At 43.2% G+C, this 16,710-nt stretch overlaps 2 protein-coding genes across 7 annotated transcripts in view; one reads left to right on the top strand and one right to left on the bottom strand.

Moving 5' to 3' along the window:
* STARD9 (StAR related lipid transfer domain containing 9) overlaps window positions 1–16,710 on the top strand; it is a 96,910-nt gene that overhangs the window by 76,925 nt on the left and 3,275 nt on the right. For 3 of the 4 annotated variants that reach the window (XM_083458536.1, XM_083458535.1, XM_083458533.1), the window contains exons 29-33: window positions 822–886; window positions 981–1,189; window positions 1,436–1,515; window positions 2,077–2,235; window positions 2,546–5,570. In XM_083458536.1, the coding sequence (XP_083314662.1) occupies window positions 822–886; window positions 981–1,189; window positions 1,436–1,515; window positions 2,077–2,235; window positions 2,546–2,647 (615 nt within the window). In that variant the 3' untranslated portion in view covers window positions 2,648–5,570. Of the gene's footprint in view, window positions 1–821; window positions 887–980; window positions 1,190–1,435; window positions 1,516–2,076; window positions 2,236–2,545; window positions 5,571–16,710 lie in introns of those variants that run through there. The other variant, XM_083458534.1, reaches the window with a different exon arrangement.
* Window positions 5,983–16,710, bottom strand: part of CDAN1 (codanin 1) — a 39,419-nt gene continuing 28,691 nt past the window's right edge. For 2 of the 3 annotated variants that reach the window (XM_083398066.1, XM_083398064.1), the window contains exons 19-28: window positions 16,433–16,536; window positions 15,384–15,533; window positions 14,972–15,035; window positions 14,138–14,216; window positions 13,029–13,189; window positions 11,928–12,035; window positions 11,399–11,462; window positions 10,383–10,585; window positions 8,085–8,192; window positions 5,983–7,084 (exon numbers count right to left, since the gene is read on the bottom strand). In XM_083398066.1, coding sequence (XP_083254192.1) covers window positions 6,959–7,084; window positions 8,085–8,192; window positions 10,383–10,585; window positions 11,399–11,462; window positions 11,928–12,035; window positions 13,029–13,189; window positions 14,138–14,216; window positions 14,972–15,035; window positions 15,384–15,533; window positions 16,433–16,536 — 1,167 coding nt within the window. In that variant the 3' untranslated portion in view covers window positions 5,983–6,958. Of the gene's footprint in view, window positions 7,085–7,143; window positions 7,389–8,084; window positions 8,193–10,382; window positions 10,586–11,398; window positions 11,463–11,927; window positions 12,036–13,028; window positions 13,190–14,137; window positions 14,217–14,971; window positions 15,036–15,383; window positions 15,534–16,432; window positions 16,537–16,710 lie in introns of those variants that run through there. The other variant, XM_083398065.1, reaches the window with a different exon arrangement.

Below are 16,710 nucleotides of genomic sequence, written 5' to 3'. Positions count from 1 at the left end.
AAAGCACTGACATGATTTTTTTCACAATTGTCTACACCTGTTTTCCTTATACAGAGGTTGGGTCCATGAATGCAAGCTGTCCTTTGTGAGATGGCCCTATGTAATCTGAGGAAATGCAAATGGTACAAAATTCACTGCTTTAAAGCTGCAAGAAAATACCAGTGTATTCTGCTGAATGTGAAACACTGCTTTAATGAGAGAGGGAATCAGAAGATTCTCAGAGAGAACAATAGATATCCTTTTATCTGTCCAAGTGTACTTTCCCACTATTGGATAAGAAAACCAAGAACTAAAGTGTGGTAGTACGTCGAGCCACAATGTTCCATAATAATCTCACTGGCTGTTTTTAATCTGAAGTGAAAATGTTTTGTACGATTGCAGTTTATACATCTGAAAGGACCTTAACATAGTTTGAACATATTTGCCAAGGTCTGGTTTAGAAAAAACACTGAAAGTGCATTTATATATCGGAAACAGCAACTCGTGATTTTGACCAGCTGCTGCATTTTTTATCCAGCATGGTGGATGTTTTTATAATGACAACAAATGGGAATATGAATTACGATCCAAGGAAAGCAGCAGTTTATGCTTCCCAGTTAGCCTGCTTGTTTACTATGAAAGTTCTTCAAAAAATAGCAAAACATAGTTTCCAGTCTCTATATTTTAATGGATAATTTTATTAATGAATAATTTTATGGCATTCACAAGAGGATACTGAATTCCATTCTCAAGCTGAGCTCAGTCACAGAATTGAAACAAAGCTGAATTAAATGTAAGGGATTTGTAACGACTATAACAAGGAATTTTAATTGCTTTCAAAGGTTATGGCAGTATGCTCAAATGACCTGAGGAATCTTTACAATGGCCAGGCAACAGCTGGTTGGAAGTAAGTTTATAGCAACTGTTCCTTCAAGTATTCTCAAGACTCTTTTTATTATATTCTTAATGAAAATGCACTTTCATGTTGCCTTTCCAATCAGATACCAATGTGTGGAGAAGGATGTATTAGTTTATTATAAAGCCTTCTCATCTTCAGCAACCAAACATGGGTTCCTGGGAGCAGGCATGATCAACAAACCCCTTTCCACCGTTTTGTGCATGTTGAAGGATCCTAGTAAGAGACATCTGTATGACAAAACCATTACCACGGCTCAAGTGCATAAGAAAATCACCAGCAACATTGAGCTGGGTGAGTATGAAAAGGAGCAGGTGGGAGGGGAATCATAACCCTTCCCTCTACCTGCTGCTTTCCCCCCTAAAACCTCTCCTCCGAGATTTCCTGAGACATGTTTGCTGCATCATGGGAACAAACAGCTGGGAGAACAGCTAGGTTAATCCTCCAAGTGCTGTATTTTTTAAATGCGAAGTCTGACTGAAGTCTGCCTAAATGAATGGGGAAATGGTTCTCATTTCTACTCTATGGATTTAATTCCAGTGTACGTGGTGAGTGATGTTTCTTTGTGCTACCAGAAGCAACCAAGAGACTTCTGCTGCATCTCTGTAGAAGCCAAAGAGGTAACTATTATCAATGTTCAATAATCCTCATCCAACATAGCGTAAGAAAAATAATCAAAACTAGTTTTGTGATGAAAGTTGGACACCTTTCATACAATATCACTGCAACAATATTTTATTGACTAGCTTTTTACTTACATAGCATTTTAATTATGTGTTATATCCGAGCTTTTTTATGCTCTCTATTTCAATTAACTCTCTTGTTTAGGGACTTTATTATTTTTTGCTATGTTACAGGTTTTGGTTTATCTGTTGATAGGTGATTCCATAAATTTAATCAATAATTACAATTTTGGATCCCATGCTACACATGGATTGTTGGACACAAATCCAGTGATCAAATCAGACTGATTGTAGTGATTAATTATTTCCAGTGACTCAAATCAGACTGATTGTGATGAACTATTCTTTCTTGTTAACAAAAGCAGCTGAACTATATATATGAAGCCTAGCAGCCTAATTAACAGAAGAAAGGGGAAACAGCCAGAAAGAGAAACTCCACACTTGTGCCTACTGGGTTTTTCTCAGCGTAGCTCTTTATTCTGATTTCTTTGCATCCAGGAGAATGTGTGCATCCTGGCCATTCAATCTGTGTATGAAGAGTCGATGCCTCGTCCCTGTAAAGATATGGTACGAGGGGAGATTTTGCCCAGTGCTTGGATATTAGAGCCTGACATGGTGAATGGAAAAGATATCACTAAAGTTATCTACATGGTGCAGGTAAGTGTCTGTGCAGATCTAGAAACTAGAAGTTTAGCAGGCTTGGGAACCTAATGAAGGGTGATTGTGTTCTGGATGCTGGAAGCGGGAAGCTCATGCATGTAGCAGCTGTTTATCATTTAACACATTTTTTGGAACATGTGAAGGGGGATTCTAGTGATCCAGTTTCTACCTGCCTGACAAATGCAACCTCCTTCAGCTAGCCTCTCCCATCTCACTGCAGAGGATACAATTTGGCATGTTTCTACAGAAGCGCTTGAAATGGACTCTCAACGCTTACTGACAAAGCTTTCTTTTATTGCTGCTCCAGGTTGACCTTGGTGCCCCAGCCATCCCTGCAAGGCTTCTGAGCTCCATTGCCAAGCGACAGCCTTTGGTGATTGCTAGGCTTGGCCACTTTCTGGCTGGTTAGGTATGTGTGGTATACATGGTCCACAAACTCAAAATGTAAGAAACCAGCAATGCCAGAACTTGTTTTCTAGACAACTCAAAAATGGGAGGACAAAAGAAATCCTAGGAAAGCTCACTGCACAACACAAAACCACTAAGGAGCACCTGCTTTCGACATGGCAATCGGAGACCAAACCTTAATGAAGCATCTGTCGTTTGGCTGAGTTTTCCTGTTCAGCCTTTTAGAGAAATGCAACTTCAACAGAAACAATGGCCAAGCAAAAAGTGTTCCTTTTGCAAACTACCAACATTGGTAGGCAAAAGCCTGGTTGTAACCACTAGCAGTTTTCAGTTGAAAACTTTCTTCATTCAGACTATTGGAAGACTGCTGATGCTGTAAGCCATGTAAAAAAAAACTTGAAACGTAGTGATACGTTTATTTTAAAGGAGCACTTCACCACTGAAGCAAAACTACTGTAATATCCCTTGCAGAGTGCCTGAACAAAGGGGTACTTGTGAATGAAGAATGCATTGTATTAATCCTTGAACAATATCAGCTTACTGTTTGGATAACTTTCCAGCCCTGTCCAGGGGAAGCGAGGGTATGCCAAGTTCCAGGCGTTCAACAAGAGTGGGTGGTGTGATAGCCCTTGTGGTCACCGTTTGCCCTCCGTCAGAACCATAACTCAGGAAGAGACACACTGTTCTACTACAGAATCACTTCGCCACAAGCCTAAGGGGTTGAGCCACACTAAGCCGACAGCTCAACACAAGAACAGGGACTAGTCTACTGTAGAGTAGCAACTGCTCTATACTTTTGAACAGAAGCTTCTTACACATTCTCTAGTGAAGCCATTAGATTAAAAACTCATCAGATCTCTGTATCAGCAGCAGGTTAAATTATTGTGAAGATAAGCTCAGAGCAGGGTAAATGCACTAAGATGCTTACCCTACCAAGATGAATTTGATTTTAGGGGTCAGTGGAAGCAAGTCCATGCAGAGCTGGTCTGAGGCCTTGGGGGTGGGAAAGCATAAAGTGATGCACTCATACAAAAACCAGCTGTCCCTGGTGGGGCTCCCTGGCTGACCTAGCCCTCCGAGGACTAGGGCAAGTGTACCTAGCTGCCTGCCCCATCTGTACAGGCCTGAGCAAGAGTTTTTCTTGCTCTGCTCCCAGCTCCACCATGCTTATTGGTATTCCCCATGACTCCTTCCTCTTTATTACGTAACTGCACTTTCTGCTGCTCAACGTCTCGTCTGCAGTAACCCATCAAACCCAATTATATCAAATAAATCACGTTATGATTTGTTCCACTCCAATTGTTCATAGTGAAGGAATAGCATCCGCATTCTCTTTCCCAACTCCCCACTTACTCTATATTGTCCAAAAGCATGTTTTCTTCATGTGAAGGTGTAGACAACTTGACTCGGGTTGTTTCTTAAAATAAGACTCCTAGCAAGCAAGTAGTACAATGGCATCGTATTATAGCTACTGCATCATTTTCTGCCAGCCTGCTTCTTGTCCATTAGGAACTTGCTTCTCGAGCAGTTTTCTTAGGACCTTTCACTGCTCGGAACTTGTTTGCAGCATTCCATGTGAGTAACAGGAGATAACCTGACCATGAGCTTTCTTCCCTTTGCTGCAACACCTCTCTAGCTAATGAAGTGAACCTCTTGTTTCTCACAACGGAAACGAGGCAAAGACGAAGGCTGTTTGCATACATTGTTGGTATGTGAGCTTAATAAGTAAGCTTGATAACTGCTATATAGTAATCCCAAGTAGTTGTGTACCAGCGCCATAGTGTTTCTTTAACTCCTTCCTGCTGTGGCAGAAGCGTGGGGAAGAGGGACACTCCCCTTCCTGCCCCAATTGGTAGACGTGCCTTGTGTTCTGGGATGGTGCTGCCTGGAGCCTAGCACTCGTGTGTTTTCAAAAAATGGGGGTGGTACTCTGCTTGAAATTTCAGTAATTTCACAAGTCTCATTTAGCTGCTGGTTGTGTAGAAGAGCTCTTAGCGCCACAACTGAAGCTGTAGTCCAATGCAGTTACTTCAAGACACTTATGTTGACTCTAATAGGGTTTGCTTCAGAATAAACAGGGATAGGATCATTAACCCTTCTGGCAGCATTGATGATGCTATTACAGTTACGAAGAAATCAAAGCACAGAAATTCTATTTGGTGAAAAAAAAGTTTGGTGAAATATGCCAAATACAGTATTACGGAAATCCTGTGAGGCAATTGAAACTGGAAATGATTTGCAGAATCAAGAACACCAGCTTAGTATTGCCTATAATTATTATTGGGGAGGGAGTATTCTGTAAATTGCCCACAGTACCAGCAATCACATAATTTAAGAGGGAGCTAGCAACATATTTTAGGAGATATTTCCAATCACTGGCCAAGTATTTGCTACATTAGTTTGTTTCTTTTTAATTTTTTGGGACATGGCACTCTGTTAACGAACCAAACAGCTTTAGCAGGAACAACATCTAAGATGGACTCTACTCTCAACACAGATGGTGCCTATTGAAGGATAATGTCTTATTGTACAGTGCATCAGATGTTTATTTTTATAATTGCACACAGTTGTTTTTCTATGTTTACAAATTAAGTTATTTATATATGGTTTTATATGCTGAAGCTAATTATTATTTTTCCAGGTATTCGATTAATGTATGCTTTTTAGAAATACTTGATACTTCAACAGTACTATTTATATAATAACTGGTTTCTTTTGCAACTAGAACACTATGGTACCTGTGAATGCCTAGAATGAGAAGAATAGTCTTAAAGTGAGGCAAAACTATTTTCTGTGAAATCTTCTACTGAATGTGGGGGGAAATATACTCAGTTACTGTACCATATCTTTAGCCCATATCTGCTTTTAACCAAGATTGCTATTTTCATATCCTCACAATAAAAATAATTTTCTATATATGGAAATGACAGAAAAGTTCCATTATTTCCTGGCCTATTTTGACTAGGCTATGCATCAAGAGATGTTGCTAAGCTTGCCCCCCGCCCTAAATCTCTTTCATCAGTTTTCCTTTTTGCCTTGTTCCAGACTTTGTTAATATATTAGGAGCAGCAAAAAAGAGGTAATGTAGAAGATAAATGCTGCGAGTCTTGTCTGTCCACCACTACATAAAATGGCAGTTATGGAACTATTGCAACAGCATAATTTTAATGGTTTAGCTACAGGCACCCTTAATTTATGTTTTCCACAAATCTCTTCCTTGGATCAAAATCCGTAACATTCAGGTAGCCTAAACTGAAGATTTTGTTATATAGTGAGCGATAAGAGGATTCGTGAAATTTGCTGAAGTAGTTATACAGAGGATAAAGAACGAACAAGTGGGGTATATACAATCATTTTATTAATTACTTTTTAATAAAGTAAAAGACAAGCAGGACTCCCGAAGAAAAAGTATGTGGTGCAAGAATAAAGGAAGGGGAGAAGAGGGGCTACAGCTCACAGGGAATGTCCATTTTTATAGGTAAGTCTACAGAGTTATAGAGCAGACCCAAGGAAGGATTGTCTTTTAAAACATGCTGGAATGCCAGAGTTTCCAACTCTGCAGTTCTTCAAAGCATTCTATCAAAAAGGGAAAATATTTCATTAAATGCTGCCACTTAAAGCTGTTTCTCTAATAAAAGGAAACCTTCCTTCATTATTTTTTTTTAAAAAACCATATACTGTATTAAATCTACGTTATGAGCAAACACTCATAAAAAAAACCCACAAGCCAATGCTTGGGACATTGTTGTATTTTAAGACATGATTTGACCTTTTAAAAGGAGTAAAGGATTTAAAATTTTTCAAACTTGAGTTCTTGATAAATAGGAAGTCTTATATTATGCGTTCTGCCCCAAAGGCCACACATGAACATTACTGGAACTGAGAATTTCCTAAGTAAGAATCCTCAGACACCTAGGAGTCTATTATACATCTGTTCAGATTCCAGGCTCTTTCAACACTCCAGAACAGGAATGAGCCTCTGGTCTCCAGCTGCTGCTGGACTCCCATCATCCCTGACAACTGACCATGCTGGCTGGGCCTAACGGAAGCTGAGTCCAACATCATCTGGAGGCCCACGGGGTCCCCATTGCTGCTCTGGGCCTAAACCCTATATGCTGTCACACGCAGAAACATTGACTTGTTCCTGCAATTCCGATTAAGGTGCTTAAAATGGCTCCTCTTGCAACACTGTGTTCCCCTTGAAACATCTGGGCATTATTTGCAGAAGACCAAGGAGGTCCACAGTAATGCCCAAGCGCAACCAGAGCCAGGAAGTGATGAACGGTTTCAGCAGCTTTTAAGCATCTCTGTGCTAGCTTTGTGCTGCTACGGGGCCTCTAGACTGCCCCACCAATTCACAAGGCAGGGTCTTTGGTTCTGCAATGCACTCCTCAGAAATAAATATTCGTAACAGTGCTTCTAGTTCCTTGGAGAAGTCCTGTGGAAAAAAATGCAGAACAAAATTTGAATTAGTGTAGTTGAATATGCAGAGCTAATCACTATGCTTGCAAGCTGTCCTATTAACACTGCCCATAAGTGCTATTGATGCGGCTGCTATATTCTTTTAGTCATTTATACTGACTGCTTTTTTGACCTTGCTGTAGATGGAGGGCTTTCACTGAAGTACAGCATAATTGCTTTCTAAATAAATAGATCAGCAGCATCATACAGCACTCTTACTTAGGTGTGGTCCCTGTGCCTTTACATCAGTTTGTTCCTCTTAATGTCTAGTTCCATGGGAACTGGAAAAAATTAGAAACTTTTATGTAGGCTGAAGCGAGACAGTATTTTCAATTAAAATGTATGGGCTGCCTTTTCAACCGTAAAGTGGTTTATACAAACAATTAACATAAAAGACTACAATGAGCTGACACACAGAGAGATGTAGACTGTTTTAAATATACAGGAAAAACTAAATGCCAAGTCTGCTAAAGTAGCCTTTCGCTATCCACCTGAAGATTGCAATAGTGGACCTAGCAGATCTTGAGAGGGATTGCTAGAAGGTGGTTCTTTTCTTGATGGCACCTATTTCTGGAGGATGCCCTCACTACACATGGTGGTAGAATCCAAAGTGATGGTCCCATAAACCATCTTGAAACCAGGTGTTTGGGGACATGGGTGGGGAACCTGTGGCTCTCCAGATGTTGGACTACAACTCCTTTCATCCCTAACTATTGGCTATACTGGCTGCGGCTCATTGAAGCAGAAATACAGCAACACCTAGGAGGACCCGCAGGCTCCCATCCCCTGGTTTTAAACAGTCAAAGCCAGCACCTTGGATTTAGCCCAAAAAACAAACTGATAGTCACTTAGTCAGCAAGGAGTTACACGAGCTCAGTCTGTAGCTGTCACAGCTGGCACAAGGGAAACGAGAAGTAAAGTGTTTTGTGTGTTAACTGTGCTCTGAACCCCCCAAAACCTGAAATGGGCATACTTACTGAAGGCCAAGGCAGTTTCTGGAGGTCATGCAAACAGCACTGTATCTCCGTATCTGCCATTAATCCATGCTCAACAAGACCACGAAGCATGAACAAGAACAAATCCCACTGCAAAAGAAACAGGAAGCATCAGGGCCTCCAAGTAATATGCCAATGAACTTCCTTGTGATTAAAATCCTGCTTAAATGAAAATACTGCCTGATACATCAAGGAAACAGTTGCATGAAATCATACACCAGGCACAAGGCTAAGAAACAAAAGCCACATCTCTCCTACCCAAAATTGTGAGGGCGATTTCACACCAGAAAGGCACACTGCCTAATCGCATTTGCCAGCTGATGGTTTGGAAGGGGCAGGACAAGAACGAACCCAGCTGGCAAGGCACAAATGCCATGAAGCTGTCTTGCACGGAAGCCTGCAGCTGTTTCTCCCGCTAGCCAAAAGTTCCAAATTAGATCCTATGCTTTTTCCCTAGATGGGAACGCTACTAATTGGTTATGTGTGTTGACCTTTGGAAGGAATAAAGTGTTCCACCAATAACAAGTTCATCTATCTAAAAGCCTGGAGGTATATCATGCTCCCGACATGAACCTCTGAGGATTCTGAAACTTCCCTGGGACTAGGCACAGAAAGATGGAAGAGGCAGAACATACATACATAGGGAGGCAGGATCACCTAGCTTAATTTCTCCGGCACAGCTGGTCTCCATTCCTTATATCACCTTCTCAGTTTGTCCATTTATTTATTTATATTTCTTACAGGATTTCTTACCTGCCCTTCACTGTAAACTCCCAGGGCAGGATATAACAGTACAGCCATACGATTGAAATCTACCTAAGTGAAGAAAAGGCTAGGACTGCAGGAGGGGCTGGATGGGTTTTAGGGATAGCGTAGACCAGCAGGGACGCGGGTGGCGCTGTGGGTTAAAGCCTCAGCGACTAGGGCTCGCCGATCGAAAGGTCGGTGGTTCGAATCCCTGCGGCGGGGTACGCTCCCGTTGTTCGGTCCCAGCGCCTGCCAACCTAGCAGTTCGAAAGCACTCTCGGGTGCGAGTAGATAAATAGGGACCGCTTACTAGCGGGAAGGTAAACGGCGTTTCCGTGTGCGGCTCTGGCTCGCCAGATGCAGCTTGTCACGCTGGCCACGTGACCCGGAAGTGTCTTCGGACAGCGCTGGCCCCCGGCCTCTTTGAGTGAGATGGGCGCACAACCCTAGAGTCTGTCAAGACTGGCCCGTATGGGCAGGGGTACCTTTACCTTTTTAAACCAGCAGCTGTCCTACAAAGAACTTACATTAACCAGTAACAGGATTACAGCATTAAGACATTTATTGAACTTCTCTATTAAGAGTGTCTATTTGATACCAAGTATTGTGCCTTGCAACAGTAACCACAAAGCTTTTGAATGTAACCAAATAACATTCCTGCTTTGTTTTAAAAGTGCTTCATCCTTGTAACATCTTGCTGCCGGTAAATAAGAACGCCACCACAAAGAGTTACTGCTATAATATTTCTGCTGTGGGAATACAGGGAGAAATTAACACTAAATAGTGACCACATTAACCCAGCACTCATCGGAAATGAGGATGTCTGTCATTTCCCTCCCAGGCAAAATAAGTGTCTACCAGTCCCCGTCCCCCCCCCCCCCCCAAAAAAAAGAAAGTCAGAAAACTCACAAGGGTTGTCAACCTGGTGGCCAAGAAGCCTTCACTGGTGCCAGCTTGGCAATTCCTGAACAAAATATTTATTTCCACATAAGGTAAAGGTAAAGGGACCCCTGACCATTATGTCCAGTCGCAAATGACTCTGGGGTTGCGGCGCTCATCTCACTTTACTGGCCGAGGGAGCTGGTGTTTGTCCGCAGACAGCTTCCAGGTCATGTGGCCAGCATGACTAAGCCGCTTCTGGCGAACCAGAGCAACACACGGAAACGCTGTTTACCTTCCCGCTGGAGCGGTACCTATTTATCTACTTGCACTTTGATGTGCTTTTGAACTGCTAGGTTGGCAGGAGCTGGGACCGAACAACAGGAGTTCACCCTGTCGCAGGGTTTCGAACCACCGACCTTCTGATCGGCAAGCCCTAGGCTCTGTGGTTTAGACCACAGCGCCACCAGCATTTCCACATACTTTTACCTATATCTCTCACTGGCATCCTTGCAGACATAGTATGTGACAACTTTACTCTTTCACTGAACAGTGAAAGCGAAGCACTCCCCAGTCTTATGTTAGATTATGCCAAAGGTAAGAAGCACAAGGAGGTTTAGCAAGTGGCTTTGAAAGCACTCAGAAGCCCCCCACCTTGTCCTGTTTGTTTTCCGCAAGGTAGGCAGCATTTTTCCTACTGAAGATCAGCTGCAAGGGTACAGGTGCCTCAAAGTCTTCTTTCCAGATGGAGAGCAGGGACTTCAGAAGGCTAGAGATGAAGCGGTTCTTTCCTTGCTGCTGCTCCTGCTTCTTTGGGGCTGGGAAGGTCAGCCCATGGATAGGAACACGATCTGAAACTAGAAGCAACTGAGATAGAAATGCTGGACTTACTCATGAGAGTTATTTTTAATTCTGAAAAAGTGACATCATACCATGATGGAGGCAGCTCTTTCCATCCACGCAAGAGGAGAAGGGCTTCAGGAACTTCCAGGGTATGGGGTGAGCCCTCTCGGTTTAGGAGGCCTTCACAGCTAACAAGTGAACTCAACTTCCCCCAAATACTACTGTGGGATCATGCCTGGACCCTGCGATCATCATCTGAGGTCCTTCTTCGTGTGCCTCATCCATGAGAGGTCCAGGGGGTTGCAACACAGGCCTTTTCTCTGGTAGCTTCCCATTTTGTGGATTTCTCTCTCCAGGGAGGCTCACCTGGTGCCTTTGTTGCTAATTAAACAATCTATGGACTGACTATACTTGTTATAGTTTATTACTATAGTACAGTGGACACTCAAGTTGCGAACGTGATCTGTGCAGGAAGCACATTCGAAACCCACAGTGTTCGCAACCTGCAGCGCCGCGTCTGTGCACGCACGGGTTGCAATTCAGCTCTTCTGCGCATGTGCAAGCACCAAAACCCGGAAGTAACCCGTTCCGGTGCGCAACCCAAAATCGTGCAACCTGAAGCATCTGTAACCCGAGGTATGACTGTATTTTGGTGTTTTTATATTGTAAACCTGATGATTCTCGCATAAGAGTGGTATAGAAAATAAATACATAAGCAAGCAAGCCTTGACGGTTTGATACCATTCAGGACAGCCACTCCTCCAAAATGAGATGGTCTAATTAAGATCGAAGGGAAGAGGAACAGGGATGAGAATTACAGCTCTTACCTAGAAGGGAAGCCAGCTCTACTGTGCACTTGGCCAGTTGCTGCTCTGACGCTGGGCATATGAACTGAAAAACACAAAGCTGAAAACTGACTACGAAGAAATGCTTTCACAGGTACAGAGAATATATCTGAAGCTGCTGTCTTATCAAACACTTTGCATTTCGAGTATTCAAGTATTGCAAGCAATTACAAAGACATGCACAGCTATGGCTTTATATACAGGCCAACAGGGGGTTTGAGTCTTTCCCAGTGGATAAAAGGGGGAAATCTGTTAACTAATACATGTATGTGCCTTTCATATGATTTACAAGCAAATTCCCTAACAAGTAAACCTTAGGAGGGCAGTTTAATTTAGAAATTCTCTCGCATACACATGAACCGTAAGTTAATTAGGAAAAGTGAAAACAACTGCTGAACCTAGTACATATATTAACACTGCTCCTCCACCCTCCTCTCTTTCTCTCTCCATCTCCACTGCTGATAAAAGGCTATGTCAGAAATAATTCTGCAAGTAATGCACTCATCTCTACCTTTCTGCATCCAAGGGTCTGGCTCAACCTTTCCAACAAATTTTCCAAATCGGCAAACTGGACTGCTTCATCCTCATTCCTTGGGCCGACAGCAAGGCACAGCACATCCTAGATATAACAGCATTTGTGACTCAGAATGCACGTATATGTTCTGGAATCCTAGAGAGCTCTGCTAACCATATAGAAAAGACAAAATATCACAGTGAAGCCTGAGAAACGGCAAAGAAGGCAGCACAGGGCTGGGCTATCCCACCCATTTCCCCATCAAATAAGCCTCCTTGTAGACAAGGATGCTCAGAAATATGTCACATAGTAAAAGCTTGGGGTGGGAGAGTGGTAGCTGTCGCCATCAAGTGAATTACTAATGGGAGCAAGTTACCTAAAGCAGAACCTCCATAGACTGGATCCTTATCAGGACTGGCCTTACAAGCCAAATTGGGTGGTGCCACCTACCTGTTAGTCACGTGGCATCACCAATGACATCACATGATTGGCAGGCAGGCAGCAACCACCCAGCTCTCAAAATGTGTGAGGTTTCCAAGTACCCAACAGCCGGCTGCGGACCTGTTGCAGCTTCAAAGCTGCTTTGCCCTGGCAGCCACCTCCATTCTCCTTTAAAGGTGGGGTGGCAGCTCCTTTGAGGTTTTTTGCAAAGGACTTTCAGATGAAACCCCCACCCCTGTTTCAGCCTCTGAGGGAAATGGCTGGAAGTTCCCTACCATGACCTAAACAAGGATCCCCTCCCAGGCCCACAGATGATCTTCGGAGGCCCTGCTTTGTCGGCACCCACAAAGGTGTCCCAGGCAGCTGCTGGGGAGAGGGCCTTTTGGGTGGTGACACCCCAGTTGGTGAATGCTCTCACTTGAGAGGCTCGCCTAGCCTGCCTGCCTCTGCAACTTTTTTGGTGCCAAGTGAAAACCTTTTTATTTTTATCTAAAATCTGTTTATTTAATTTCTAAGCTGTATTGCATTGTTTATTTCACAATTTTATTGTTATTGTAAACCACCCAGAGAATTTTGTCATCAGGAGGCATATAAATATTTTTAATAAATAGCCAGAATAACAACAAAGGTTAAGAGGGGAGAGCAGCGGATTCATACCTTGATTTCGTTTATGATCTGTGAGGGGAAAGCAGCCTGATGCTGGCACCCTGGAGAGCACCCCTTCTTCTTCTGCGCAGCTTCACTAGTACTAGGCAGAGAAAGTGCCTGCGTTTTCAGCATGCGGCTGAACGTGGCCTTCACTTCTCTCTTAATCAAGGCTGTAAAAGGAACCAAAACATACACTCGCTTTCACACCCTGGACACTGAAAACCAGACACTCATTACATAATACAGAGGCACCTCCCTGCATCAGCCTTATGTAGTTCCTCCTTTAATATCAGCATTCAGATGGCAGTTCACCTCTGCAAAGTTCAAGCAGCATAATCTGAACAAGAGAGGGCAGCCTTTCTGGGTTACCCTCAGGGGTAATCTGTCAGGGGCTGGAAGGCAGCAAAACAGGGCCACTTGTTTCAGTTGTTTCTATTACCCGCTTCTCATTCACTTCCCTGCCAGCAGGCTGCCAGTGAGAGACTGGTCCCTCTCGCAAGAGTTCTGAATCGGGCCTGGAAACACCCATGGAGCCAATGAAGTGGTTTCAATGAAGTGCAGTAACATGCTCCCCACCCCCAGCTCCAGTTAGCATCCTTGCTGCCACACTTTGAACAAGTTTCCAGATGCTTTTTAGAGGCAGCCCCATGTAGAGTGTGTTGCAGTAGCTCATATGCGATGTATCTAAAGCAGTGTTTCCCAATTGGTGGTCTGTAGACCTTCAGTCGCATGCTGATGCCCACCCAGGGGGTCTGTGGCATGTAGCCATCAGCTATGTGGGGCATCTCACTGGGGGGGGGGGGGATGCATTCACACAGGTCACATGACTCATGCAGGAGTATGGCCGGAAGATGCACATCCCAGTTTTGTGCTGGGACACGTTGGAGGGTATGGTAGCACTTTTCACGCAACAAAACATTTTCAAAAGTAGGGGGTCCATGGCTTGGCTTTTGAAAAACCAGGTCCAAAGTACTTAAGATAACTGGGAACCATAGATCTGCCTCTTTCAGAAACAGACGCAGTTGGCACACCCGCTTATACTGGGAAAAGGTCTTTTTCGCCACAGCCACCAAATGGCACACAGGGGTTAAGCACATAGAAACAGTGGAAAAGCCTACCTGTGATGTTGGTGGTGAGCCAAGTGCAGGCCTTCTCGGTAGCTAGCCCCACCGCAATATTTGCTGCACAGCTCAAAACCTTGGGTGGAAGAGCAGGTGAGATTTATAGTTATTTCTACTGAATCATAGAATCATAGAGTTGGAAGAGACCACAAGGGCCATCGAGTCCAACCCCCTGCCAAGCAGGAAACACCATCAGAGCACTCCTGACATATGGTTGTCAAGCCTCTGCTTAAAGACCTCCAAAGAAGGAGACTCCACCACACTCCTTGGCAGCAAATTCCACCGTCGAACAGCTCTTACTGTCAGGAACAAATCAATACAAAGCTGCAGCGAGCACAAGAAATCAGATGGAAAATTAGCCTCGAATGAAAATTGAGGGACTGATTTTGGTTTCTCACCATCCTGCTGAAACGATAAATGGGGATTGGCTTTGGCTCCTCCAACTGCTGCTAAAATGTTGATTAAGAGGAATATAAAGCAACTGTTCCTTGAATGGTCCAATATGGCAATTGGAACATTTTATTTTGTAGCTGGAAAAAATGCAGAGAAGCATTACTTGGGCCTTAAGAGCTAGGAACTGTCACACCTCCTTTTAACGTGACTGACTGAATGAGGATGTTGAGATTTTAGAAACAGCTTTAATGTTTCAAATGCTTGCTTGTTTTAGCAAAAAGGCCTGGCTATTCTAGATGATCACGAGGTTCAGAAGTTTTTGGCTTCTGGCCATTTTTAAGTCACCGTGTCAAAAAAAAAAAAGCACAATATTCCAATGTAGAAAAAGCAAAAAGAAAGCATCAGAAAAAAAGGACAAGTATCCTAAAATATACATACTGCTGCAGATGTCTCTTCTGGCAGCAAGATTTTCACAGCCTCAGGGGCCTTCTTCCTGCAAAATCTGTAGATGTACATAGGCATTATAAAAAGCACCGCCTGAAACATTATATGTAAGACATGATATTAGAAAATCTGTATTTTTAGTCCCCCCAGGGATGCAGCCCAAATATGAATTCAAATGGTTTCAAATTGCTGGGAGTAACTGAAAGCAGAACAGTTTCCTACTCAGCTCCCTCTAAAGTTGGGTACCTGAAAGCCAGAGGGGAAACTGAGCCAATCTGCCAGTTGGCTGATACCAAGGTGAGAACTGAAGTGACCACATACTGGGCGCAGTCTCAATGCGACAGCCCAGGACAGCAGCATGACCACAAGGGAAAATCTATCACGTCACCCAGCTGTTGTTCCTTACTCTTTGCCTTGAATAAGAGCCTGTGCACCTTCTTCATACAGCTGAGAGCACACTTCATCCAGCAGTTTGTCGTAATTGCCGACTTCCGCCTTCACTTTGTCCTGTAACATGACTTTGGCTCTTTTCACCAGCTCTGCTACCAGAGTTGCCCTGCAAAAGCCAATAGTAATAGCACGATAATTAAAAGACAACAACCAAAATATATCCTGAGAAATTACAGGTTCAGAATTTACATCCTGAATCAGGTTTGCAGGAAAGCCTTCTATTAATGGTTTGGATACCATGGGAAACTATGGTTTAACATGCGCCTGCTGTGAACCTAGGTGCATGAGAGGGAGACGCTCTTGAGCTTCTCACTGCCAATCCAAAAAAACAGGGTTTATTGACCTAGAAACATAATGGTGTGTGTGCCAATCTTAACATTTTCCTGTTGTTTATCACTGTAGGTCATGGCATAACTCTATATAAAATATAAGTGAGACCATGTGGATAAAGCTACAATATAAGCAGGCAGCAATCACACATCTACAACCTGATCAAAAGAGCCTAAAGAGTGTGTGTGTGTTACATTTGCCACAGAACTCACACTAAAAGTGAATTAAGAAGGGGAAGCATTACAAAACAGACAACAAATGAGAACAAACATAAAGGAGCTTAAAAGCAATGTACTGGAGATTTAAAAGAGTATGAAAATAAAAGTGTCTTTGCCAGGCACCAAAATGACACACAGAGAGGAGCCAAGCAAGCTTCTGTAGTGAAGTGAGCACAAAGAAGGCTTAGCACTTACATTTAATAAAAGCAGTTGATGATCTCACTCAATGTTTCTCACATTTCACAATTCACCATCACCATTTGCTCTACTGACAAATTTCACAACAGCAATATAAGGGATGCACAAGACTAAGAGCTGTATCAGTAAAACCCACAGGCCTGTCCTTGCATCATTTAAAAGTTGCCTGCTTATATGGGGAAAGATCTTTCGACATAAATTCTCCCCACCAGACCATTTATGAAGTCCATCAGGTTACAGGTGCCTTTCCTGCCCTTACTTGATGTGCTTGACACAGTTGGATCCGATTCTCTCTGCCACAAATTCTACAGTTCTCCGCAAAGATGGGGGCTGATTGTGGAAGAATGCTTGTTCCAGCTCTGCCTGTTAAAAACAGGAAGAACAAGAATCCTAAGGAAACCATAGCATTCTACATGAAGCATTGTCCCCCCATCACGAGCCATTCCTGAAGTCTATCTGAATGCTTTGATTGTTTATTCTATTTGATTGGCATTTTTTAAATTCAGGGGTGGTATCCAAGTAAATTTTATACAGGGC

This window comes from Podarcis tiliguerta (assembly GCF_965153285.1).
Source record: "Podarcis tiliguerta genome assembly, chromosome: 1".
NCBI lineage: Eukaryota > Metazoa > Chordata > Lepidosauria > Squamata > Lacertidae > Podarcis > Podarcis tiliguerta.
This window is presented reverse-complemented; position numbering and strand designations above follow the sequence as displayed.